A 27,272-nucleotide genomic window follows, 5' to 3' on the forward strand; every position below is an offset into this window, starting at 1 on the left:
GGGAGGACAAGCTCTGGATCTCTTGCCACCCAGGATCTAGCGATTCAGAATGAGACTCATGCGTTACTCGTACAATGTGCAGTACGCCCCAGGGAAATCGCTCTGGACAGCAGATACTTTGTCCCGCTCGCCTCTGAAAAAAAACAGTGAACATGTCAGACAAAGAGCTAATGGAAAGCACAGACATACAGGGAGAGCAGAATTATTAGTCAAGTTGTATTTTTGAGGAATAATTTTATTATTGAACAACAACCATGTTCTCAATGAACCCAAAAAACTCATTAATATCAAAGCTGAATGTTTTTGGAAGTAGTTTTTAGTTTGTTTTTAGTTTTAGCTATTTTAGGGGGATATCTGTGTGTGCAGGTGACTATTACTGTGCATAATTATTAGGCAACTTAACAAAAAACAAATATATACCCATTTCAATTATTTATTTTTACCAGTGAAACCAATATAACATCTCCACATTCACAAATATACATTTCTGACATTCAAAAACAAAACAAATGCAGACTTCTTCCTGTACCACTGCTTGAAGAAGGTGTCTTCCAGAAACTGGCAGTAGGACTGGGAGTTGAGCTTGACTCCATCCTCAACCCGAAAAGGCCCCACAAGCTCATCTTTGATGATACCAGCCCAAACCAGTACTCCACCTCCACCTTGCTGGCGTCTGAGTCAGACTGGAGCTCTCTGCCCTTTACCAATCCAGCCACGGGCCCATCCATCTGGCCCATCAAGACTCACTCTCATTTCATCAGTCCATAAAACCTTAGAAAAACCAGTCTTGAGATATTTCTTGGCCCAGTCTTGACGTTTCAGCTTGTGTGTCTTGTTCAGTGGTGGTCGTCTTTCAGCCTTTCTTACCTTGGCCATGTCTCTGAGTATTGCACACTTTGTGCTTTTGGGCACTCCAGTGATGTTGCAGCTCTGAAATATGGCCAAACTGGTGGCAAGTGGCATCTTGGCAGCTGCACGCTTGACTTTTCTCAGTTCATGGGCAGTTATTTTGCGCCTTGGTTTTTCCACACGCTTCTTGCGACCCTGTTGACTATTTTGAATGAAACGCTTGATTGTTCGATGATCACGCTTCAGAAGCTTTGCAATTTTGAGACTGCTTCATCCCTCTGCAAGATATCTCACTATTTTTGACTTTTCTGAGCCTGTCAAGTCCTTCTTTTGACCCATTTTACCAAAGGAAAGGATGTTGCCTAATAATTATGCACACCTGATATAGGGTGTTGATGTCATTAGACCACACCCCTTCTCATTACAGAGATGCACATCACCTAATATACTTAATTGGTAGTAGGCTTTCGAGCCTATACAGCTTGGAGTAAGACAACATGCATGAAGAGGATGATGTGGACAAAATACTCATTTGCCTAATAATTCTGCACTCCCTGTATAAGTGGACAGTATTGTAACAAACATGCCTGTCAGTTCCTCATATATGCAAACACTGAAGGAACAACTGAAAAGCGACAGTGTTTGTGCTCGCGTCATGGACATGTGCACCCAAGGCTGGCCAGAACATGCAAAACAAGAGCCTTTACTGAGAAATTACTGGCCTGACCGAGCCACGCTCACAAGACGGCCTTTTGCTAAAAGATACACGGCTTGTCATTCCTTCAGCGATGAGAAACAAGGTGCTGGAAAAACTACACGAAGGACATCAAGGTGTTGTAAAATGTAAAGCTTGTGCACGCCAAACAGTGTGGTGGCCCGGGCTGAGTCAAGAAATCTCTGAGATGGTGCTCAGAAGCAGAACGTGCTGTACAGACTGTAAAAAATCTTCTGAAAAAAGCAGCTGATCCTTATCTAGCTCTTCTTGCCTATAGAGCTACACCACTCCAGGCCGGATACAGCTGACTGAGCTTTTAATGGGCAGACGTCTGCGAACCACACGGCCAACACTTCCATCGCAGCTGGAGCGTACACTGCCGGACGGCGCACTGCTTGCTCAAAAGGAAAGGGAGAAGAGGATGATGGACATGGCAATGTCTAACAGGCGCCACCGTGCAAAACCTTTATGCAGCCTGTCCCCTGGAGAGCAAGTTTGGGTGCCGATGTCAAAACTCCAGGCACTGTTATCTAAAATCACTCTATACCACGATCATACACAGTGGAGTTACCACAAGGGACTGTGAGGCGTAATCACATGCATTTGATTCCTTTAAGTTCACCAGTGCACGAACCTGCTAATGTGCCTGTGTTGCAGAAACCACAAACACCCAGTGTAATCCCTGCTACACCTGTTAACGCTGATGTTGTCTGAACCAAGTCAGGGAGGGCAATAGTTAAAGCTAAAAAGTTAGATCTATAAGAGAAAAAAAAAGGTTGTTGTTATATAACTGTGTTACAATGGTTTTGTAGAGCAGAGTAAAACAAATCAAAAAGAGTTGTCAAAAAAAGAAGAAGAGAGAAATGAAAAAAGGAAATAAAAACAAAAGGTTAAAAATGTGATGCAGTTTGTTTGCCAGATGTTTTTGTTTGGCTTTGAAAAAGAAAAAAATTATCAAAAGGTAGTCCACTCGAAGGTTCTGTCCTGAGAAAAGAAATATTCTGTTTTTGTTTAAAAAGGGAGATGTGGTGTATTCATAATTGTCCCTGGTACATTTGTTGTATGGGCAGTATGTGTTTATTGTTCGATTGTGTAATTACGTGTTACGCATGGCAATGCATGCCAGGAGGCGGTAATACAGTGAGTAAAGAGTTGGTCTTACGGCACTCAGTGGTCCTGCATACTTATTCAGATTCAGAGTAAGAATCACACAGAAACTAGCAAGCTAACTCCCTGCTAACTTCTGACTCCGTTAAATTTCATAAATTTGGTTTTCGTGGATGCCTGGATGTTAAACTTAATTGTTACACCTGGTAGAGCAGCAACGCTGATCATTTTATTACAGATGAAAGGATTTAGACAGTTTTTAACTCCCAGTGATACTGCAGTGTTCGTTTGACTTTGGGACCTGAAGAGGAGTTTGGGCCCAAGCACGGCCAATGATGTCAGACTTAAAGACCGGATTCAGCCATCAATAAACGGCTCGCTCTTTGTTAAATCATAGATTTGGTACAAGTGTCTGCATTTGGGTCCACCTCCTCTCTCCACATGGTCTGCCAGCACAGACCCATGACAAATGGAAATGAGGTAGATGGTGCAGTTTTCTTGAATAGCCAGAAACAAGCAAGGGGGTTTGTCATAATCTATAGCAGCATTAAATTTAAAATAAAGTGAGTTTGGACCAAAAGCATTTTAACTCCGTTTAAAAATTACGGTGCTTTCAGATGTCTCATTTATTGTCACTGTCAGCTTTTATCTTCAATGTCACAATGTTGCATTCAGTCATCATGGTATGCTTTAAACTCTTTGCCTGTACACCCTTTGCCCCCTGTGATCACTGCTTCAGATAAGCTATACTGAAATATAGGGTACAATCCTCTGACTGACAAAGAAGGATAACCCTGCTGCACTCTAGTGTCACGAAGTCTAAAGTTAATAAAACTTGCGTACTTCTAAAGTCGAATCCATCAGTGAAAGTTCATGACCGCAGCACGACTTCAACTGACCTACAAAGTGCAAACACCACTGAGAAAATAGGGCAGGTTTTATGATCGATCACTACATTTCATAATCCTCTCATTGAAATTTTTAGAATGTCTGAAAATTTCTAGATTAGAACAAAAGAAGTGAATGTAGAGGAAGAGTCCAATTATTTTCTGTAGTGATATTTGGTGTAAAGCAAATATTTTTAATAAATGCACCAATATATAAAAGATTCAAAGTTTGGTGAGGTTTGTTAATACCATCTTGGAGCTAAAAGTTACCCATCTATTGAGAATGTGTTTTTACATTTTGCCAAGAAAATGCTGGAAAACATTGTGAAACAGTTTGATCATTGATTCAGTAATCAAACTAAGTGCAGTGTACTTTGATTTGAACATATGTTTCTTGGTTTTGGTGCAAGCGCAGCAACAAAGCAACATGTACCTGGCACTTTGACTCCATGAACAGTGGCTTCTTTAACGCAGTCAGTCAGCACAAGGATGTCGGCCACCTCAGCTGTAGCTATGTTCTCTCCTTTCCATTTGTTGACATTTTTTGTTTTCAGTGCTCTGTGTGAGCTCACATTTTTAAGCATTATTTCAAAACATGCGCTCACCTGAATGTGTCGTCAACACGATCGTGGAAGTACATGAAATTATCCTCATCGATGCGCAGCAGGTCGCCAGTGTTGAAGTACAGATCACCTTTCTTGAAGACGTTGTGCAGCTTCTTTTTCTCAGTTTGCTTCATGTCTCTCACATAACCAGTGAATGGAGCTTTGGCTGTTATTTCAGTCACCAGAAGTCCAGGTTCACCTGATCAAAGTACAGGAGAAGTCATATTTGGGGTTGTTATATTTTAAAGGCAAGATGCATGATACATGCTGTAAAGACATTGCATTTCTGAGTCTTTTAAACTTTCATTTTGTGCATGGTGAGGTACACTGTGGCTGAGAAAAGGAACTGTGTAGGTTTGGATTAAGGCATATAAAATGTTTATAGCATTTGAAAAGATGCATGGGTGAGAACTTGAGAAGAAAAGAGAAGAAAAAAATATATTTTGCATTATAACCTTCCTGGAAGTAACACACCTTTCTCAACCTCTATGAAGAAACCATATGAATCCCTCAAATGCTCTCCTTTGTCTTTGATCACAGCATATGGAAAAAACATCTACAAATTCAAAAGAAAAAGCTAACACACTGCTTCATACTACACAGTGTGAGCTGAAACATGGATCTTTACCTGTCTCGCCCATGATCTCCCATTTTGCTGCTATATTTCAGAGTGCTATGCATCAACAGAGCAAATTTTCCCTCGGTTGATGCATAAAATTCACTGATTTGAATTTCTCCAAGTCGTCTCACAAAGTCCCTCCAAACATCTGCTCTGATCCCGTTGCCTACTGCAAGTCTGACTTTGTGGATTTTATTACTGAGTTTCTGTTTGAAGAGAAAAAGAAGAGATAACGGATAATTTCACCTATGTACTGTATGACTGTGGCATATTTTCTGTAGTCGTCCCAGAACCGGGAAGCAGGTAATTTACTGCTCAGCAGCACCTGGCTGCCAAGTCAAACGACTGTATAGGGTCCTATGGATGTGTTCTTTTTCACATGACCATATGTCCCATTTAAGACGATGTTGCCTCTCTTGACTGTTTTCAGTCTGCCTCAATGTAGAAGATTCCTACAACTTATCCCAAAACACACGTTACTTTAAGATTAGGCTTAAAACTTTCCTTATTGCTGAAGCATATAGTTAGGGCTGGGGGACTCCCATGATGCACTGAGTATTTCTTCTTTAATCACCTTTCTCACTCACTATGGGTTAATAGACCTCTCTGCACTGAATGATACTTGTTATTAATCTCTGTCTCTCTTCCACTGTACGTTTTTTATCCTGTCCTCCTCCTCCTCTCACCCCAGCCCATCACAGCATGGCTGCCTCTCCCTGAGCCTGGTTCTGCTGGAAGTTTCTTCCTGTTAAAAGGGAGTTTGTCCTTTCCGGTGTCGCCAAAGTCGTATTATTGTTGAGTTTTTCCTCTGTATGTATTATTGTACGGTCTACCTTACAATATAAAGGACCTTGAGGTGACTGTTGTTTTGATTTGGTGCTGCATAAATAAAATTGAATTGAAAATACTCTGACTTTGGCGTAAACAACATGAAATCGTGCATCAACAGTTCAGGCTACTGACGGTGATCCAAAGGTATGGGGGATATTTACTTTGAGCCCTTTAGTACAAAAAGACATCACTAAAGCCCGGTTACTCACTATTTATCATATTAGATGATCAGTTCCTTCGCTTGCCCATATTAATATTATTATTATTAGTATTATTGCAAATATATTGTGCACACAAAGTGCATACATAGTCTACAAACTACAATGTCCAATGATAACTACAAATAAGGCAGTGAAAGAGACATACAATATCAGTAGGTCTTTAATTAAAAAATATATATAACATGGACGGACCAGAATGCATTGAAGGAAGAAGGTGCAGAGCAATGCGTTTACTTAACTGAAACAATTCACTGAGTGAACTCACAGCTCAGTACATCCGTAGAAGGCTAAATCATTAAGGATGTGTGCATAGAATCACAGCTAAAATCAAATTATGAAGGCAAAGATATAATTTCAAACACCTTATCAACAAAATGTGTAACCAGAAGTGCCACGCTGTCATCTCAATGATTTTCTTACAGAGGTGATTTTCTTTCCTTTAAAAAGTAAAATCACTTTATATTTTGATATTTCCTGCTACAATTGAATCAAATACATCTGGCGTGAGTGGAGTATAGTTCTTCTCTTTTTCATTCAGAAAGTAGAGTGGGTCTGTTATTTCATTTGGGTTGAAGCCCTGCTCCACTGCTTTCGTCTTTATTAGCTTGAACGTGCCTGTAATGTCCAGTGACCTCTGTAATAAATCACAGTACAACCAATTATTAGTGGATAAAATAAATCATGCAAGCAACAAAGAGGCTTAACCACAAATGCAAAAAAGTGTAAAATAACTGGAGTAAACATACTTGAATCCTCAGAAAGCGTGGCCTGGCGTAGGACGGCAGGAAGTCCTCGACATGTTTAAAAACAGCCGTGGAGTCAAACTTCAGTCCATCCATCAAAGTAACAGCAGCCATCCCGGCTCTTCCCTCCTGGCCTGAAGACAAAAGTTAAACAATCACAAAACAGGAGTTAACTGAAGTTCAGTATTGCTAATTAAAAGTGTCAGTACTGAGCAAAAGTCTTGAGCCACCACTCATCTCTTCATATTTTGACTTTGTCAACTGTTCTTATGCAATAGTTTTCCAGGCTTCCTTAAGATCTGTCAAACTCTTTCTTTAGACATTGGCTGCTTTCTCATTCATTTTTAGTCCAGTTCTTATCTCTGACCATTTTAAGAGGAATGTTTTTTTTTGTTTGTTAAGCCATATGACTGTCATGGTCCTCCAGTCCTCCTGTGCTGGCTCCCCATTTCTCTCTCCACTGCCCATCTTCTATCCTTTGTGTGTGTCGCGTGCATTGTGTGTGCGCTCATGCATGAGAGAGAAAAAAAAAAATACACACTTTTTGATACAGGGACAGGTCATTCCTCTGCATCCTGTCTTTTAGTCCATCATGCCTGTGATGATGAACTCACTTGTTGGTAATCCTGTAATCGGCTGGTCACTACTTAAGGAGAAGGAAGGCCTGATTGTTAAACTGGATGCAGTTTAACAATCTCTTACCTGACAAATTGTAGGGCTGCGTTTGTAAAGCTTTAGCATATTGTGTTCTCCTCTGTGCAGATTTTTGAACATTCATACCATAGCTGGACTGGCCATCAGGCATTTGCTCGGTGGGCCGATGATTTTTTTTTTTTTTGGAACGGTATAAACAATGAAAGGTGGTGGATTGGCCAGATGCTGGCCGGTGTGTAAAAATAACTCAGTTGTTTGGTGGTGGATGTGGCGGAGCTTCCACAGATTCAGTAATATTAACAAGTGGTGGAGGCCAGCAGGTGGATGAGGGACAGGGGAAGCAGGAGGAGGAGAGACCCGAGGCAGCCGATGGTCTGAGTGTCATGTGAACTGAACTTCAGGTAAGAAGTTATGACCTGCAGTCTCTCTGGGTCACATATAAACCAAATTTAGGTGGAGTTTATTTTTGTTATGCTGACTTTTTACAGTCAGTTACAATAACTCGTACTGCGTACTAGCTAGCATGACAGAGTTTCTCTACAGCTGGGTGGGTGCTATGAATTTACTGATGTTGAACTTTATTTTGTTCATAAGGTTAGTTAGTAGAGTTGCCAACCGTCCCGTACAAAAGGAATCGTCCTGCATTCAGAGAAATTATTACGCGTTTCGTGTTGAGCTGAGAGGAGACGCAGTTTGTCTAGGATGGAAAAAGACACAAAGGTGGATTTATTCTGTCGTTACGCTGCACAGCTGCCTCTTCTTCTCTCATTCTCTCCTTCATTCTCTCATGAGTGGGAGACCAAAGATCACATTAACATGTGTGTCTCTGTATTAACAGACATGCCATATTGGCTTAGTTTATTTTTCTTATCATTGTTGTGAGGAGACCATAAATAGCATTTGTATTTTCTGTTTCCCCTGATCTATGCAACAAACTGAAGGGTAGTCTAACCCCTGACGTTGAAGAAAGAAGAGGAGAAGAGCACAGAGAATCGCCCGTCCCGTAAGATTAGCTGTTTAACTGTAAAGAAGGTCTAAAGCTCCTAAGACAGAGGTTCTAGTCTGAGCACAAAGGTGGAAGCAGAAAACAACCAGAATGGGAGATCTGAGAATTAGCTTTAGTAATAGTCTGTGATTTTTATGTTATGACAATTGCCCAAACACAACAGTCATCCCATATATGGTCCACCTGTTAAAGGGGGACAGAGGAACAAAGAGGGAAAAGAAGCGGGACAACCAAGACAACTGACACCTAGTGGGTAAAAAAAGGGGGGGGGGGGGGGGGGGTGTAATGTCTGGAGAGATGTACTGCACTTTCATTCTTAAGAATACAACCCCAGATGGTTCTGTAACTAGAGCCCTGGGAAGATTCAGAACATCATTTAAGAAAATTAACGAATAGATAATGATAATGATAATCCGTTGGAGGAGTGGATGACGTCTGTCCTTGGGCAATGGAAGGGGTGTATTATGTCCATTAGGGTTTCCTTATCTGTTTTTACATCTGATCAGATCGAAGGAGGGACTGTTGGGATTAAATAATTTGCAGTGCCTCAATAATGCTATGTGTTTTTATTAATAAGTGTTATAAAGTTATATAGTGTAGTATTAAGTGGACACAGCCCTGTAAATAAAGGCATGAGAACAGGTGTCCTAGGGGAGTAGAAAACTGCAGACTCTCGCTCATGCTTGCCTGGGAAAAATACAGATAAGAGGGGACCATCTCTAATGGAAAGTTACTGAGACACTGTTGTTTAGACTAGAATGAGGGAGCTTCTGTAATAAAACTGTCAGGGGCACGCCACCATTTTGAGATCCGTGGCAGCGTGTCATGCAGGACGCATCTCCTACTGAGCAGTGTTTTGTCTTCCATCGGATGCCTCTGAGGAATCAAAAGAACTTGGTGAAGTGTTGATATTTACACTTTCTACCTTCAAGGCATCACTTAGCTACCGAAAGTGCAGACTCAGGGAGTCAAAAAGTGCACTCAAAACAGCTTTACTGCTGAACACAAAATAATTAAACTGAAAACCCAAAATAACTTGACAAGCAAGGCAGGCAAACAAAACACAGCATGAGATGAAGGAGATTGTGACACAGACCAAGGAACATACAGGGCTTAAATACACAGAGGGAGCAATCAGGGAATGGGAGACAGGAGGGAAACACAGCTGGAATAAATCGGAGCCAACGAGACAAGGGAAGCAAAACCAGAAACAATAACATGGACACAGACTGTCAAAGTAAAACAGTAAGTGACGGGAACACACAGGCATGGGACCAGGGCAGGCACAGAGACACAGACTAGACACAAAACAGAGGGAGTATGGAAACCAAAACCAAAAACACTTGCAGGCAAAAACCATAATGGCTTTTTGGCTCTCAGCGAAGGCGGTCGCACTTTTCTCCTCTCCTTTCCCTTATCTTCCCTGCTTAGCTCCTCATGTCCTTGTCTTGTTTTGTTTTTTTTGTTTTTTACTACTTTTCCCTGGAACATCCTCTCACAGTCTGTTCTCTAAAACCTAAAAGAGGAATTATGGATTGGATCAACTGGTCCCTAAATGCAATTGACACCCCTTTCAACGAGAAGTTTGGGCTTGGGTGATCCTGAGTGCTGAAGATATCTACCTATTCAGAACCATGGTAACAGGGTTCTGGCTGATTGGAGCTGGCTTGGCCCTGACTTATCGAAGAATTAAGAAAGCGGAACCGGCTGTTCAAACTCCCCACAAGGCTGCCCGCTGGGATTGAAACGATGGGAGAGGCGTGAGTTTCTCAAAATGGGCTCATTGAGTCAGCACGGATAAGATCTTGGAGAGGCTATGGCTGCTGTGAATACTCAGAATAAGATCTGACTGCAGACTGGATACATCTCGGAAGGGCTAGCCCGGAATAACATCTCTGGGCGCAAATTGGATGACATCTCGGGGAGGCACACTGCCGTGAGTTCTCAGAAATCGGCTCCTTGAGCACAAGAAATGACAACATCACAGGACGCAAGTATGGCGAAGCTCGCGGCTCTCCAACGGGAGATTGAGAGACCAGTGTTGGACTGTAGAACTGCTTTGAAAGTCATATGAGCTGTTAGCACTAAAGTAACAATCACCATCACTTATGCGGATACCCTATTGGCGCCAACTGCAAGGCTGGAGCTGAACAACAACACCCTGATAACGACTGTGTTTAGTCTGTTCCTTCCCATTCCATGCAAGGCCACCTGGGTTGGCTGGTAGACTGTTTACTTAGCCTGGCAGGGCGAAGGACACTATCTCAGCTGAACTATGGACACGCACACTAATAAGCACACACTCATCCCCCTCCCTTTCCAAACGCCTTCGATGCTTGTTTCCTGCGGGGGAACACAGCGGGTCTGTGTGCCGCGCTGGAATGGTAGCGCTGTGCAGGGTGGCTGCTGTGTTCGCTTCGGATTACTCCTCACCCCCTACCCGACCCTGTGGCTTGTCATGTCCTTCACAATGTTGTGCTGTGGACATTTATGTGCAGAGGAGTTTTTTTGCTTCCTGTTCTCATGCTGTCCTGCCATGGAAGCACAGCATGAGTAGAGGTCTCTTTTTTTCCTCTAGTACTTTCCCATTGTAGTGTACATTTCAGTGTCTTTCTGTAATGCTATCGATCTCCGACTTGTATCCCCATGTAATGTCTGTGTTGTGTGTGTAAGGTCCGGGGGGGGGGGGGGGTGTCCCATTTCACTGCAGGGAAACCTGCAAGTGGCGAATAAAGCTTTGATTGATTGATAAAAAGTACAAAAGTCAAAACACTGGGTCGATGACGACACTGTGTACAAAAGGCCCCGTAGTTATGGTTTTATTCTGTTCAGTTGTTAGTTCACCTGTTTTTAGAGTGGCCAGTAGAGGTCACCCCACCGCTTTGTATGAGAGAGACTATTTTCAGGGAGAAACGTGGGCAAAGCACCTGAGCTTTTCTGCTCCAGATTACCGGCAGAGAATTGGTTATTCAGTGAGAAGTGTGCGTTAATGAGCAACGTAAGTTGGTGATGTGTGAGGATGTGATAATAAGATGTGTTTGGGACTGTAACCAAGGTTAGGGGGGAAATGACTATGTTTCTGTCTGTGCCGCTAGCGGGTGCTAAGCTAAGCTAACTCTCCTGCCGTGTGGTTGGGTAGAACTGTGTACCTGGTTAGCTCTCTCAGTGGGTCTATGCGTGAGTCGTGGGTAATATATGGCCTATGATATTATAGAAGATGTTAGTTTATTTCCCGCCTGTGTTTATGTTAATGTACTCTGGAGATATTGTTGTGAACACTTTAGTAATGTAGTATTGTATTTTCTTTCTGTTCCTTTCAGAGACCACACACACACACACACACACACACAAACACACACACACACACACACACACACACACACACACACACACACACACACCCATGCCCACGCACCTAAACCTGTATGCAATACCTGCTCCTCTGACAATCCCTGTTACCTTCAACTGTGTGAAGTCAATACAAGAGTCTGCACTATCCTCGGTGTCTTCATTGTCTCCCTTCTGAACATTCATCCGGGCCTTGAGCAGTGTTCTGGCCGACACTCCGGGGAGTGGTAGCTGCAAACCTGAACTAGCACCTTACAGTCCTCCCAATACAAGCTATCTACCCAACATTAATGGTCCTTCGAGCCGGATGTAAGCTGCTTCTACCCTAACAAGATGGATGATATTCAGAACTTCTCAGCTCTTGGTGCGCACCCACGGCGTAATGTACGTCGTCCCCTCCGCTATGAAGCTTATGAGACTGACTTCCCCGGGCTTGGTGCAGGTTACCAGGAGGAAAGTGAGACAGGAGGCGACACCCGTTCTTCCCACCATCCTCCATCTGACCCCTCTGATGACCGCTCACACAGCCATGTCACACCATTGAGAGCAGAGTTAGAAGATATACAACGTGAAAGGTTCCTGTTCCAGCAGTCGCATGACCAGATGAGAGCCGGGCTGGCTAATTTCCAGGCCCTTCATGCTAGTTTGCTGCAGTTGCTGGACCGTGCAGAGAGTCTGCAGCTCAGTCCACCGCCCAGAGCCCCTGCTGTTCATCTCCAGCCACCCCCTGCTGAAGAAGAAGAGGACTGGTCTCCACCACCTCCTCCTGTTGTGTTCAAGGAGGAGTCTGTCTCCAGCCAGGGTCCAGTTGCGGACCGCATCGATACGATGATGAAAGAGCTCCAGGATCTGAAGAGGGAGTCTATGGCTGCACAGGAGAGTCAGATCATCCCCCCACTTGAATCTAGGCCAGGGTTCACTTCTCCTGAGCCAAGGACCACCTACCCTCCAGCGCCGCCTCTGAGAGCACACCCCCTCCATTGCAACCACTGCCAGCTCCACCTCCGTCCTCATCTACTCCTTTCTTGACCTACAGGGGGCCTCGTCCAAGCATTCCCAAGCTCACACGCCGTGATCCTGGGGAATTTGCTCGTCTAAAGATGGCGCTAGAGAACTTATTGCCCCCGGAGAGTTCAGAGCTCTTCAGGTACCAAGTCTTGTTAGATCACCTACACCTGGAGGAAGCGAAGTTGATAGCGGACGCTTACCTCCATTCTGCCACGCCCTTCAGTGACACTATGAACGCTCTTAACGACAGGCTTGGGCAGCCCCACCAGCTTGTCCTGAGAAGAATTGCTGCTGTCATGGACTCACCTGACATCCGCCGAGGGGATGCAGCCGCATTCGAGCGATTCTCTGTCCACATCCAGTCGCTCGTGGGCATGCTGAAGACTTTAGGCCCTGATGGAGAGGTCGAACTCCAGTGTGGCTCCCATGTGGCTCGACTCCTTAGTAAGCTTCCTTCAGAGCAAAGAGCTGATTTCCGTTGGTGCATGTACAACCATTCTGGTCAGGCTTACACCCTGGACGACCTGGCTACCTGGTTAAAGTACGAATCCTGGTGTCAGGACTATGACGGCTTGCCCACTCCAGCGATCACCAGAGAGAAGCCTGATGTCAGACCAAGCAGACGCTCTGTTGCGGTTCTTCACAGTGCAGAGAGCTCACCCAGGTCACTAGGTACCACTCCAAACAAAGCTAGGCAGCAACCCTACTGCGCCTTTTGCGATAACCATGCCCATCACCTGAGTCATTGTCAGGAGGTCATCAAGCTGAGTCGCGAACAGCTCACAGACTGGATAAAGTCTAACAAGAGGTGCTGGCGTTGCACTCGCTCCCATCAGGCAGCACAGTGTACCCTCAAGAAACCCTGCAGGTTGTGTCAGGGTCGTCATCTGCAGGTCCTTCACGACGTGAATTCTAAGTCCTTAAAGACACATGGCCCAGTGTCTGCTCCCCCACGAGAAGGTGAGAATCCTACGGGCGTCCTGTACCTCGATTGTCCTACAGAGAGCGGCCAAGTCCTGTTAAAGGTTGTCCCAGTCATCCTTCACCATAATGGCAAGACTTTGAGCACTCACGCAGTTTTGGATGATGGGTCAGAGAGGACTATGCTGCTACCCACCGCTACCCAGAAGCTTGACCTTCAAGGCATCCCAGAGACACTTCCATTGCGCACTATCAGGCAAGATGTGCAAACTCTGCATGGATCATGTGTCTCATTCGAGATCTCCCCTGGTGGCAAACCCAAGCTGAAGTACAAAGTCCGCAACGCCTTCACTGCCACCCGTATCGACCTAGCCGAGCACAGCTACCCGGTGGAGTCCTTGCAGCAGAAGTACAGACACCTCTGAGGCCTGCCTCTCCAGTCCTTCAAGAAGGTCAAACCTCTCCTTCTTATTGGCAGTGACCACCCACAGCTCATCACTCCAACTGAAGCTGTTTGTCTTGGTCCACCGGGTGGTCCCGCTGCTATGCGCACCAGGTTAGGGTGGACACTACAGGGTCCCTCCAGCCTTATAGGTTCCTCTTCACTGCCACAACAGTGCTTCTTCATGACCGCCATTCCTCCCAGGTGAGTGAGCTACTCAAACATGTAGAGAAGTTATGGCAGGTAGATGTTGTCCCAGTGCCAGAAGGCAAGATGGTTACCCGTTCAAGAGAAGATAACTATGCAGTTAGCCTGCTAGAGCAGAAGACAGTTCGTGTAGATGTCGAGGGCATCCAACGCTATGCCACCCCCCTCCTTCGCCGCGAGAACATGCCACACCTTAAAGCTAGCCCTAACGCTGTCATTTCCAGTTTGAGAAGTGTGGAGAGAAGGCTCCAGAAAGATCCAGAGCGAGCTAAGATTTACCAGGCGGAGATAGAGAGGTTGGTCCAGGCCGGTTCGGTGGTTAAGGTGTCCCCCTCTGAGGTTGCTCATGCAGATGAGTCATGGTAAATCCCTCACCACGTTGTTAGCCACAACGGCAAAGATCGCCTTGTGTTTAACTGTTCGTTCCAAGGCCAAGCCCTCAACAAACATCTTCTACCTGGGCCTACCTTGAGCGCATCGCTCCTTGGTGTCCTCCTTCGCTTTCAAGAGCATGCCGTAGCCATTAGTGGTGACATTAAAGGTATGTTCCACCAGATTTGCCTTCTTCCCGAGGATCGTTCCCTCCTGCGGTTTGTGTGGCGGGATCTGCACCCCGAGGAACCGGTGGCCGTTTATGAATGGCAGGTCCTCCCCTTCGGTACAACCTGCAGCCCATGCTGTGCAACCTTCGCTCTGCAGCGCCACGCCAGGGACCACACGGAAGGAGATGATCCGCTACGTCACTCTGTGGGACAGTGCTTCTATGTTGATAACCTTCTCCAGAGTGTGCCAACCCCTGAAGAAGCCCGGGACCTAGTGGACAGGCTAAGAGCCCCCCTGTCTTCTGCTGGATTTGTCCTTCGCCAGTGGGCCAGTAATGAACCCAGCCCCATTGGCCACCTACCTGAAGACCTCAGATCCACAAGTGCAGAACTTTGGCTCACTCAAGACAAATCAGACACCTCTGAGCCAACTCTGGGCCTTAGCTGGCACTTCCCCACGGACACCTTGGGTTACAGACACCGCAAAATCAGTTATGGCGCCCCCACTATGCGGAATATTTATAAGGTTCTCGCAAGCCAATACGACCCACTTGGCCTTATCCTACCGTACACCACCCGAGCCAAGATGCTGGTGAGGCGCCTTTGGGATCAACAGAGGGGATGGGATGACCCACAGCTTCCGCCAGAACTACTCCAGCAGTGAAAAACCTGGGAAGAGGAATTGCTGTTCCTTGCACAAGTCCTGCTTCCTCGCCCGTATCTCCCAAAGAAGATCACGGAGTCAGTTAGTGAGAGAGAGATTCACATATTCTGTGATGCGTCAGAGCAGGCTTATGGCGCAGTGGCCTACATGAGAACAGTGACAGGTGATGGCAGTTCACATCTGGCCTTCCCGATGGCTCGCTCCTGTGTTGCCCCTAAACGCATTCTCTCCATGCCTAGACTCGAGCTGTGTGGTGCCCTCTCCGGAGCTCATCTCTCCCGTCTCCTTAGAAATGAGCTCACTCTGGACATAAAGAGAATAGTACTGTAGTTTGACTCCACAACTGTACTCACCTGGTTGAGGTCCCAGTCATGCCACTTCAAGGTCTTCGTCGGCACCCGCGTGGCTGAGATCCAGGAAGTAACTCACTCGCACACCTGGCGCTATGTGGATTCAGCCCAGAACCCCGCAGATGATATAACCCGTGGGAAGTCCCTTCCCGAGCTGACCAGACCCAATAGATGGAGTCAAGGGCCTCCTTTCCTGCTCCTAGGTCCAGAACAGTGGCCTCCAGAGCCAAGCGGCACCCTGGCTGAGCCTTCAGGCCCATCTGAGCTCCGTAAAGAGACCTTTTGTGGATTTTCTACCACCTTTGACCCCGCCACCTTGAACTTCAGCAAATATGACACCTGGACACAGCTGCTGGAAGCTGCTATTACGCAGGTGCATGGGGCGGCCAAAGGCGGTGGAACTTCATCGGCTTATGACTATGTTCGAGCAGAGATGCACGTCCTGAGAGAAGCTCAACAGGAGAGCTTCCCTGAGGAGTATCGACTCTTTAAGCAGGGGAAATCTATCAGTCGCAGCAGTCGTCTCCTTGCACTATCCCCTGAGTTCGACCACGAGAATGAGGTCATCCGTGTAGGTGGACGTCTTCGCCACTCTGAAGATCTCGCCTTTACCAGCTCCCATCCTTTAGTTTTGGATCCGACACATCCAGTCATCCGCCTGTTCATCCAGGACGTCGACAGTCGCCTGCGCCATCCAGGGCCAGAGAGGGTCTTCGCGGAGATTCGGCGCACTCATTGGATCCTGAGAGGCCGGGAAGCAGTTAGGCGTTTTCAAAGGACCTGTCTTGAGTGCCGCAGATGGAGAGCCCGACCAACTGTTCCCAAGATGGCGGACCTGCCAGTTGCGCGCCTCCGCCTTTACAAACCTGCCTTTTATTCGACAGGCGTGGACTGTTTTGGACCCTTTGAGGTCAAAATCGGGCGCCGTGTGGAGAAGAGGTGGGGCATCATCTTTAAGTGCCTAACTATCAGAGCGGTCCACTTTGATGTCCTAACCTCCATCGATACAGATGCCTTCCTAATGGCACTTCGACGTTTCATTGCCAGGAGAGGAACTCCAGCTGAGCTGTACTCAGACCAAGGGACCAACTTCCGTGGGGGAGAAAGGGAACTCCAAGCAGCTTTTGCAGCCATGACCTCTGACCTGCAGAAGCTCCTGGCTCCCCATAAGATCGTCTTCCACTTCAATCCACCAGCGGCTCCTCATTTCGGGGGAGTGTGGGAGCGGGAGATTAGGTCTGTCAAGACGGCACTCTACACTACAGTAGGATCCCAACCCCTTCAAGAAGAGGTCCTCCGCACGGTCCTTGTGGAGGTGGAGGGCATCTTGAACTCCAAACCACTAGGTTATGTCCCGTCTGACATCAGTGATCCTGATCCAGTGACCCCCAACTGCTTTCTGATGGGGCGGCCTGACGGAGCACTTCCTCAAGTGGCTTACCCCAGAGAAGAGCTCCTGAGTTGCCGGAGGTGGAAGCACTCCCAGGTGCTGGCTGACCACTTCTGGTCTCGATTCGTCCGGCTGTACCTTCCAAGCCTGCAGCTTCGGCAGAAATGGCGGTCATCCCCCGCAGATGTCACAGAAGGTTCGGTGGTGATGATCGTAGATCCTCAGCTGCCTCGCGCTTCCTGGCTCATGGGCCGCATCTCCAAAGTCCACCCCAGTCCCGACGGGCACATCAGGTCTGCTGACATCAAGGTGAAGGACCGGACCTTCACCCGACCTGTGGCGAGGCTGGTGGTACTGCCTGCCCTCCCGGACGAAGACAAAGGACAATCACCGTGACTTTGTTTGTAAAATTGCCTTTTGTTGTGAGCAAATGTACTTCATACATTTGGAGGCGGCTGTATAAAAGGCCCCGTAGTTATGGTTTTATTCTGTTCAGTTGTTAGTTCACCTGTTTTTAGAGTGGCCAGTAGAGGTCACCCCACCGCTTTGTATGAGAGAGACTATTTTCAGGGAGAAACGTGGGCAAAGCACCTGAGCTTTTCTGCTCCAGATTACCGGCAGAGAATTGGTTATTCAGTGAGAAGTGTGCGTTAATGAGCAACGTAAGTTGGTGATGTGTGAGGATGTGATAATAAGATGTGTTTGGGACTGTAACCAAGGTTAGGGGGGAAATGACTATGTTTCTGTCTGTGCCGCTAGCGGGTGCTAAGCTAAGCTAACTCTCCTGCCGTGTGGTTGGGTAGAACTGTGTACCTGGTTAGCTCTCTCAGTGGGTCTATGCGTGAGTCGTGGGTAATATATGGCCTATGGTATTATAGAAGATGTTAGTTTATTTCCCGCCTGTGTTTATGTTAATGTACTCTGGAGATATTGTTGTGTACACTTTAGTAATGTAGTATTGTATTTTCTTTCTGTTCCTTTCAGAGACCACACACACACACACACACACACACACACACACACACACACACACACACACACACACACACACACACACACACACACACACACAGATTTATTGCCAAGTAATATTTACCAGTATATCCCTGTATTCAGCACCAGCTGCCCGAGTAGTGTGCGAGGTGCATTCCACCATGGCACAAACTCTTTGACTGTATATCCTTTACCCCATGTGTTTACTGCTCTAAATAAGCTATATTGAAATAGAGGTACAATCTTCTGGAGAGAAAAAATAATAATAAAATAATAAAATCTTGATCTTGATTAAAAAAAAATGCTTGATTGTGGAACAATTTGATTAATGATTGACTAAACAAACTAAGTGTGGTGTACATTTTGTTCTTGATTTTGGAGCATAATATGTACCTGGCACTTTGACTCCGTAAACATTGGCTTCTTTAACACAGTCAGTCAGCACAAGGATGTCGGCCACCTCAGCTGTAGCTACGTTCTCCCCTTTCCATCTGTTGACATTTTTTGTTTTCAGTGCTCTGTGTGAGCTCACGTTTTTAAGCATTATTTCAAAACATGCGCTCACCTGAATGTGTCGCCAACACGATCGTGGAAGTACATGAAATTATCCTCATCGATGCGCAGCAGGTCGCCAGTGTTGAAGTACAGATCACCTTTCTTGAAGACGTTGTGCAGCTTCTTTTTCTCAGTTTGATTCAAGTCTGTCACATAACCAGTGAATGGAGCTTTGGCTGTTATTTCAGTCACCAGAAGTCCAGGTTCACCTGATCAAAGTACAGGAGAAATCATATTTGGGGTTGTTATATTTTAAATGCAAGATGCATGAGACATGCTGTAAAGACATTGCATTTGAGTCTTTTAAACGTTAATTTTGTGCGTGGTGAGGTACACTGTGGCTGAGAAAATGAACTGGGTAGATTTAGGATTTAGGCATATAAAATGTTTATAGCATTTGAAAAGATGCATGGGTGAGAACTTGAGAAGAAAAAAAAATCTTTGTTGTTATAACCATGCTGGAAGTAAAACACCTTTCTCAACCTCCATGCAGAAACCAGAAGAATCCCTCAAAGGCTCTCCTTTGTCTGCATCATATTTGATCACAGCATATGGAAAAAACATCTGCAAATTTAAAAAAAAAAAAAAAAAAAAAAAAAAAAAAAAAAAAAAAAAAAAAAAAAAAAAGAAAGAAAGAAAGAAAGAAAGAAAGAAAAGAAAAAGCTAAAACACTGCTTCATGAGTGACAGGTTTTACTTCTTAATGTGAGCTGAAACATGGACTTTTACCTTGTGCAGGAAGGTGTGTCGCCCAAGAGCTCCCATCTTGCTGCTATAATTCAACAGAGCAAAGTTTCCCTCAGTTGCTCCGTAAAATTCTCTGATTTGAATTTCCCCAAATCGTCTCACAAAGTCCCTCCAAACATCTGCTCTGATCCCGTTGCCTACTGCAAGTCTGACTTTGTGGTTTTTATCACTGAGTTTCTGTTTGAAGAGAAAAGAAGAGCATGCGTTTGTTAGTTTTCTAAACCTTTCTGTGTGAGACAGTAGTATTAATGTTGATGCTGTGTTGGCACAAACCTGTGGAGTGTTGCAGAGATAACGCATAATTTCACCTATGTACTGTATGACAGTGACATTATATTTTCTGCAGTCGTCCCAGAACTGGGAAGCAGAAAACTTACTCCTCAGAACAACAGGAATACCTGCACACAACAATAGATGACAACAGCACACTTTAAAGAGTAGCAGTGGAAGTAGTCCAAATTTTTACTTTATCACCAACGTCGACCTCACACTGGAGCGGTTCACAGCTGAGTGACTAACAGCAGAAATGGGTGGGGGGTCCAATCCGGGTCAGAGAATTGTTGCCCCAAGTCGAGAAGTATCTTGGGGTCTTGTTCATGAGTGAAGGGAAAGGGGAGTGGGAGTCCTGTGGTGTGGGGTGTGGCTCAGCAGCAGGGGAGGGTTGACACAGTGGGTTCAGGGAGCAGTGGTAGGGAAGTCTGTTTGGAACAGCTGACAGACAGAGATGGGTGTGCGGCAGAAGAGAAGTTGACAGCCAGGAGCTGTTGCCATATACCAGAGTTCGGCAGGCAACAGCACAAGCGTGTGTGAAATCATCAATTAAGAGTTATCCTTAATTTGAAACATTGCATCCCATGTGTGTGTTGTGAAACCAGAACATGTTACAAGAAAACCGATGATTGAGGTCACAGCTGCAGTGATGCAGATTGTCATCCAGCATGTCTCTGACTCTGGTTACCTGGTCGACCTCCAAGAGCTGTCATTTCTGGTTTTTGGACTTGTTTTGCTTGTTTATTTTGATCTCAATCAAATAGTGTGTGTTTTGGATGTGGTGGAACAAATCTGCACCAACTGTGTGATGCATTCACGTCAATATCGACCAATATCTCGGAAGAATGTTTCTAGTACCTTGTTGAATCCATGCCACAGAGAATATTGCCAGACAAAGGCATTTAACACCGTACCACAAAGATCTGCTTTATATAGTAACAAGTGTCCGTTTTTGGGGTTTTTTGTTTTTGTTTTTTTAAACAGACCCAAAGAAATTCAATATTTAGTGATGTTTAAGTCAACTGTTCTCTTAGAAATCTGTTTTTAAAAAGTGGCTATTTTCTAAATGACTTAATGAGTTGTGGATTGATTGTTGGGCACAACGCAGGGAGAACGTGGAATTGCATCTGGAGATTTTGATCTCAGCTTAAACACTGGGTTTGTTGATAAGAAAACTAAAGATTTACACAGTTAACAATAGTATATATCCAAAGAGTTCATACCTCTTTCAACAGCTCCAGTGAAGACAAGGAGGCCAGTACTGTGATAAAGCGGGAGGGTATCATAAATCACATCTTTGGAGTTCACTCCTGTTGTAGCCAGAAGTAAAGCAAAGTTCCACACTTTGCTGTAAGTGACCACAGCTGCCTTAGGGAGACCTGTTAAAGACACGCCAGATGCTCAGAGGGTGAATGTGCCATTTCTTTCACTGATGCATCGTGAATCTCAGTAAGTAGTTTACCTGTTGTCCCTGATGTGTATATGTAGGCTGCTGGACTCTGCATGGTTAAATGGGACCTTAACTCCTTGGATATAGGCTCAGAGGAAGCCTGATTCATTTTATCAATGAAGCTTTCCACACCTGCAGTTTCACACCTGTCAGCTAAGATGAAAACAGTGATCTGCTGTTCATGCAGATGGGGCAGCACCTCCTTCACTGCATCCAACAACTCTAGAGTAGAAAAGAAAGAAAGAAAACACAACAAACCTTACAAAAGATGTTCCTGTATTTTAACAAAGCTCAGCTCAATCTTCCTCTGCAGCTTTATTGCTCATGAGTGATGATGAAAGATGTGCTTGAATCCTTTAGATAAAGGGAGACAAACAAACAAATACTGGAGCACAAATAAAACCTGTGTATTTGAAATATTAGGTAAAAGGTCTGTGAAGGTTCTCAGTCATCCAGGTCATCGTAGTCAAAGGAGCTTGCAAAGAAAAGCGTCTGGACTTCTTTAAGTTGCTTGAAGACGTTTCACCTCTCATCCGAGAAGCTTCTTCAGTTCTAAGGTCAAATGGTGGAGAGTCCCAGATATAAACCTAGTGGGAGTTAGCCCCCCCAGGTTTCACAATGAGCTCACCCGAAACTCTGGCTGATTGGGACCCACGCCCAGTTTCACACCTTGGCTCAGGCGATTAGAGGATCATCAGGGGGTCCTTTAGCCCCTCTGTGGGGGGTTACTCCCACTAGGTTTATATCTGGGACTCTCCACCATTTGACCTTAGAACTGAAGAAGCTTCTCGGATGAGAGGTGAAACGTCTTCAAGCAACTTATAGAAGTCCAGACGCTTTTCTTTGCAAGCTCCTTTGACTAGGTAAAAGGCCTTTGCAACAAGACCACTTAAAAAAAAAAAAAAAAAAAAAAAAAAAAAAAAGCTAAGCATACAATCTACATGGATGTACATCACCCCCCCACCCCACCCCTTCCACACAAACAAGATGCACGAGCACCTAATGAAGGTAGGTTAGGGCCGGGTTGTGTGTAGAGATTTGATTGGGCAGTGACAGTAAGGAAAAATGTACGAATGGGTTTTTGTCATGGCTTGTACAGCTGGTGGACAGCAGCCCCTCAGTTGACCCACCGGGAATATGCCCAGTGTGCCAGATTACCAGTCCAGCCCTGGTCTCCCATATTGATGTGAAGGAATTTTGGCTGCCTCTGCTTTACAGGGTTTCTTCCGGTCTTTGCCTGCATTCATTGATGCGCAGCTCTCTCAAAGCCCCACCACTGCTTTTCAGTTGGGTTGGGGTCTGGACTTTGACTGGGCCATTGCAACAGTGTGATTTTTCTTCCCCTTTTTCAGCCAGTCTGTTGTAGATGGTTAACCTTTTTGGCCAAGCTATAGCTGTTTGACAGTTTTTGCCAATTTTACTTTTGTTTTTCCTTTTAACTCCTGGTAGATTCAATTATTGTGTTAACACATCTGAATGCTCCAGACAAGCAAACAGAGCTTCTGGTTTTACAGGTGCGCTCACACTTGTTGCCCACTCTATACAGTCAAAGGACTGTATAGATTGGAAATTATTTTTCACAGGACGATATGTCCCATTTAAGATATCCAATTTAATTTAAATCAAACAATCTCCCAATGAAACCCTAAAGCCACATATAATATATAAACTACGGTTCTATTAATACTGTTAATTTTTTGCATCCTCTTCGATTGATTTATGCTGGGGAATCTTTTTTTATTTTTATTTTTTAATTCTTTGTTTCCCACTGTGACAGTTTAAGTCAGTAAATCTTTAGAGAGGCATGTTCCATTCTTGGAACTGCCTTGATGTTTTGTCACTAACAATATATGTGCTAAATGAAGGGGCCGTTTAAATAACTAAAAGTTAAGATGGACCACAAGTGCAACACATTATTTTTGTCTGCTTTGTGAAGAAGAAGATGAAGACAGCCATATGCAGTCATAAAAAGGTGTACTGCATGGTGGAGAAAGTGGTTTTCCTTCTGTTGAGTATACATGTACTCATTTCCAAATATTAAAAATTTAACTAAAGCAACAATAGGCAGTGAGAAAATGTTTAAGAAGCTTCTTATACGGTATGAAAAGTCATCCCTGTTACTGGAAAGTGACAACCATTCTTTGCATTTAATGTAAGATACTGACCCGGAAGTGAAGTAGAAGCACAATTTTAGATATGTGAATAAAGACTGATACTTTATTGTGGTGGAGTAAAAATGGAAATTCTTATATCAAACTCCATCAATAGATTACTCCATTGCAGGCAAACAGTGCATAGCCTACATTGGTGTTTTTCCCATGGCATGCCAAAGTACAGTTTGTTCTCTAATTATTTATGTATTTATTTGTTATTGAATGTTGAGTAAATGAGCTCTCTACTGTCTCCATTGCTTGGAAAAGCAGACAGAAATGCAGGTACTACCTTCAGCTGCTACCAGAGTTGTGGCTCCGCTGCAGTTGAGGCAGTGTAGCAGAGACTTGGATCTGATGTTGGAGTTGAGCAAAGCTCCGGGACATCCAATCTTCAGCAAACCCAACCAGAGCCACAGGAACATCGGCTGGTTCCCCAGGAACAGCGCCACCGCGTCTCCTTCCTTTACGCATCCAGCCTGCAGAAACGCTCTCGCAGCTCTGTTGCTCAGGACATCTGCTTCCCGGTACGTGAACATTTCATCTTTAAAATAAATTAAAGTCTTTTGCGGCTGCGTCTTCACCAAGTCTAAAAAGCGGTCCAGGATTGAGTAATTAGTCTGCATGCACTTTAATACAAAGCGCCTTCTTTTTATTTTCGCAAGCACGTACTGGACATCCTGGAAGAGATAAGGATGGCGGAGTAAAACGCCACATACAATCAAGGCTGCACACACCGTCCAGACCAACATGTTTGTCTCACAGCTGTCCTGCTGAAGACAGAGCGGAGGTATAAAAAGGTGCAAGGAGCAGGACCACAACTTACATGTAACTACTGAACAACCAGGTGATCTACATCAAAACAGATGAGCAAGAGGGGCAGCATCCCCTCTTGCTCAATGATTGTGTAAGCCTTGTGTAAATGATTAGAAAGGACAGGAGCTGTTAACCCTCCTGTTATGTTGCGGTACAAATTGACCCAGGACCATAGTTGGTGTTCCTGGAAACCAACATAACAGGAGGGTTAATTATTAAGCTTCAGGCACCTGCAGACGATAATGGTAATGGATAATGGCGGAGACCGTGACAGCATTGCACAGTGTCTTGTGCGGTCAGAGCTGCTCTTCTGCCTTCCTTGGTAACAAGTTGTTTTTGTTTTGTTTTTTACTTACTGTTGCCTTCCTATTAGCTCAAAGCAGTTTGGTCATTCTCCTTGAAGGAAACGGTTTCCAAGGCCTACTCCGTGGATCGGCTTCCTCCGAGGCGTGGACGTCTATCAGCAGAGAATGTACCTTCACCTATCAGCAGAGAATGTCCCTTAGTCTGTAACACAGTCAAATATATTCTCAAGTAATATTCAAGCATGCCATTCAGCGTGTTAGTACGAGCTCGGGAGCAGCTTGGGAGAACAAGAAAACAGAGACTGCTTCAGGTTGTCTTCCCAAATTGACTCAACTTTATTCACAAGTACAACAGTTTATATAGAGGGTAAAATTCATGAGACAGCAGATTATCAGTTTAAACCAGTACAGACCAAGATAAGGCAGCGTCTTCCTGCCCTTGGGTGAAGAAGCATCCTTTGTGTAGTTTATCAATTCAGCTACAATTGTGATTATCTCAGCGACATATTTTCAAGGCACAAAACGAAGAGTTCTTTCATTAGTGAAATCTGAAACAAACCATTTGGCCTTCAACAGGCGTCTAAAAGATTAAGAAACTAATGTAGCTGAGGGAGTGATCTCTGTGGTATTTCAACCTTGTACCAGCCTGTGATTCTCACACATCAATTCTTGGGTCAAAGAGAAAAATAACTAAAACAAAGGGGCCTTATTGAATGACAGAGTTTTCCTGTATAATGTCACTATAAAACAATATCCAGTAAATGCTACCATGGTACTAAAATACCTAACACTCCTCTTGTATCAATAAAACATATTCATCCAGAGAACTGCTGATGGCTGGATATGTTCTTTTGCAGAACTTTCTCTGCAAGACCTAAAGACAGTTGTGATGGAAATTCCCAGTAGATCTGCAGTTTCTGAAATACTCAGATCAGCCTGTCTGGTACCAACAACCACGCCACATTCAAAGACATTTAAATCATCCTTCTTCCCCATTCTGCTCAGTTTGAACTTCTTGATTGTATCGGCATGTTTAAGTGCATGTAGATGGGCACTGCTACCATATGACTGCTATCAATAGGTAGTGGAACATGTACATGTATCAAGTTGCATGATACCGGTGTGTGGAAACAGCTAAAAGTTCGTTTTTATCTGTAATCCCTGGGAACAAGCAGCTAGTTTTGGACATGAATGGATGAATGGAGTGAGCCGGTGTAGACAAATAGACAAAAGCAAAAATCATTGTAAATTTGTAAGTCCTGCACTCGCTGATACATCTGAAAAAGGAAAAAAAAAAAAATTGTCTAAACATGGACAATGTCTGCGTTTAATATATTAATATATGTAAATAGATTCATGTTTATTCATTTTCACATATCTACCAAATAAAGAGGAATAATAGATCAGCTGCTTTTTTGCTTGTAAGGTTTAGCTTTCATAATAAATTTGCTTCCTAGTTTTCAGTTAAATAAGATTTATTAAAGGAAGATTTCAAGCAATATACACAAACACAATATAGAAACATTTATAATTATGCTCTGCAGATCTTAAAAACAAACATTATATATAAACATTTTTTTTTTAAAAGTAAAAAACACAAACTGACTGGTTTTAAAAAAACCTAACCCCAGACTGAGAAGATGTGACCCAGTAAGGATCCAGTATTTGACTGAGTATCTCTGATTCAGTGAACTCCTGTGTGCCAGTTACAGCCTATGACCGAAATAAATGTACAATGTGTACTAGATTATACCGTAGCACAATTATTTTCAAATGTGTGTCAAAGGTTGTTTGTTCTTCAGTCTGTGTGTGTATACTCAGATTTGTAAATGTGTAACAAATACTGTGTGCGATCTCTGGGTGCAGATTAATAAATGTGGATTTAAAAAAAAACAAAAAAAACAAAACATTTGCAGATCTGTAAATGTTGAAATAAATTTTCCTGGAGTGCTAGAAATACAGAAACGTTTTAAAGTTACAGCACAGACAGGCCTCTTGGGTGGCTCCCATATTTTGATGTGATTTTTGCTGTAGATACAGATATTTAAAGGGACATTTAAATAAGTGTCACTTACAAAAGGAGACTTGAAAACGTTTTAAACAGAAAAAAAAAGGTCCATTGCTTCACTGGACTTTGCCATTTAAATCCTTATATGAGATGCAGCCTGCGTTTGTTTACACAATGCAATAATTCAATACTAAACATACATATTCACTTTCCGCAGAGTTAATTATGAACCTCCTCCATACGTACTTTGTAAATATGAAACGGCAGGTTGCGACATTTGTTGCGAAATTGCGAAGGTCTTCACCTGTCTGCTTTTCTGGCCCACAACTTGTCATTACTATTACTAATATTTCATCAAAAGATCACATGTTAATTGGTGAGTTTATACAGATGAGGATCAAGGCCAGATTGGAGAGGGTCATGAGTATTTTCCCCCCAGAATTAAAAAAAAAAACAAACTAGAAGAAACACACCCAAAAATAAAAATGTATATATATATATATATATATATATATATATATATATATATATATATATATATATATATATATATATATATATATATATATATATATATATATATATATATATATATATTTTTTTTTTTTTTTTTTTTTTTTTTTTTCCCAATGGCTAATGCCAGATCCTCTTCTGTAAGCTTCAAACATGTGAGCAGACCGATTTTGTTAAGACTTAGAGCCAAACTAACAGTTTAGTCAATTTTCAGCTGCTGTAGCTTCATACTTAAGTACAATCATCAGCCTTCACATCTTCCTCACCAAGCAAAGAAAAAAAGCTGCCAACAGATCAAACTCTGCCTAACAAATAACTCAACAAACACAAAGTTCAAGCACTTTCAGGACAAAATTT

General features: G+C 43.9%; 2 protein-coding genes and 1 long non-coding RNA gene across 14 annotated transcripts in view; 1 reads left to right on the forward strand and 2 right to left on the reverse strand.

Annotated features, from left to right (window-relative positions):
- LOC146665046 (long-chain fatty acid transport protein 2-like) lies at positions 1 to 24,579 on the reverse strand. 9 transcript variants are annotated; one of them, XM_085412480.1, is made up of 14 exons: positions 24,446 to 24,579; positions 23,946 to 24,046; positions 23,566 to 23,862; positions 21,136 to 21,345; positions 20,897 to 21,052; positions 19,677 to 19,801; positions 19,386 to 19,580; positions 19,131 to 19,221; positions 18,668 to 18,866; positions 18,496 to 18,593; positions 6,581 to 6,711; positions 6,450 to 6,468; positions 4,164 to 4,362; positions 1 to 133 (listed from the first exon to the last, which is right to left on the reverse strand). In XM_085412480.1, the coding sequence occupies exons 2-14, from the start codon at positions 23,950 to 23,952 to the stop codon at positions 64 to 66; spliced, it is 1,797 nt and encodes a 598-aa protein (XP_085268606.1). In that variant the 5' UTR covers positions 23,953 to 24,046; positions 24,446 to 24,579; the 3' UTR covers positions 1 to 63. The 9 variants fall into 9 exon arrangements, 7 of the variants coding, with proteins under 7 accessions (XP_085268606.1, XP_085268607.1, XP_085268602.1 ...); XM_085412481.1 differs by having other exon boundaries at positions 23,946 to 24,043; positions 24,446 to 24,572; XM_085412476.1 differs by having other exon boundaries at positions 23,566 to 24,046.
- Positions 17,654 to 24,074, forward strand: LOC146665047 (uncharacterized). The gene is made up of 3 exons (XR_014912556.1): positions 17,654 to 17,771; positions 23,547 to 23,800; positions 23,939 to 24,074. It is a non-coding gene; the product is annotated as an uncharacterized LOC146665047 (long non-coding RNA).
- A 2,409-nt stretch (positions 24,580 to 26,988) lies between the features above and the next one.
- The window catches only part of cep152 (centrosomal protein 152), a 16,407-nt gene continuing 16,123 nt past the window's right edge, over positions 26,989 to 27,272 (reverse strand). For all 4 annotated transcript variants that reach the window (XM_085412469.1, XM_085412470.1, XM_085412471.1 and 1 more), the window contains one exon: positions 26,989 to 27,272. This exon is cut by the window's right edge and continues 899 nt beyond it. The gene's annotated coding sequence lies outside the window, so the exon portion shown is untranslated.

This window comes from Rhamphochromis longiceps, linkage group LG7 (assembly GCF_057381845.1).
Source record: "Rhamphochromis longiceps isolate RC_006_pf linkage group LG7, R_longiceps_female_GT1.1, whole genome shotgun sequence".
NCBI lineage: Eukaryota > Metazoa > Chordata > Actinopteri > Cichliformes > Cichlidae > Rhamphochromis > Rhamphochromis longiceps.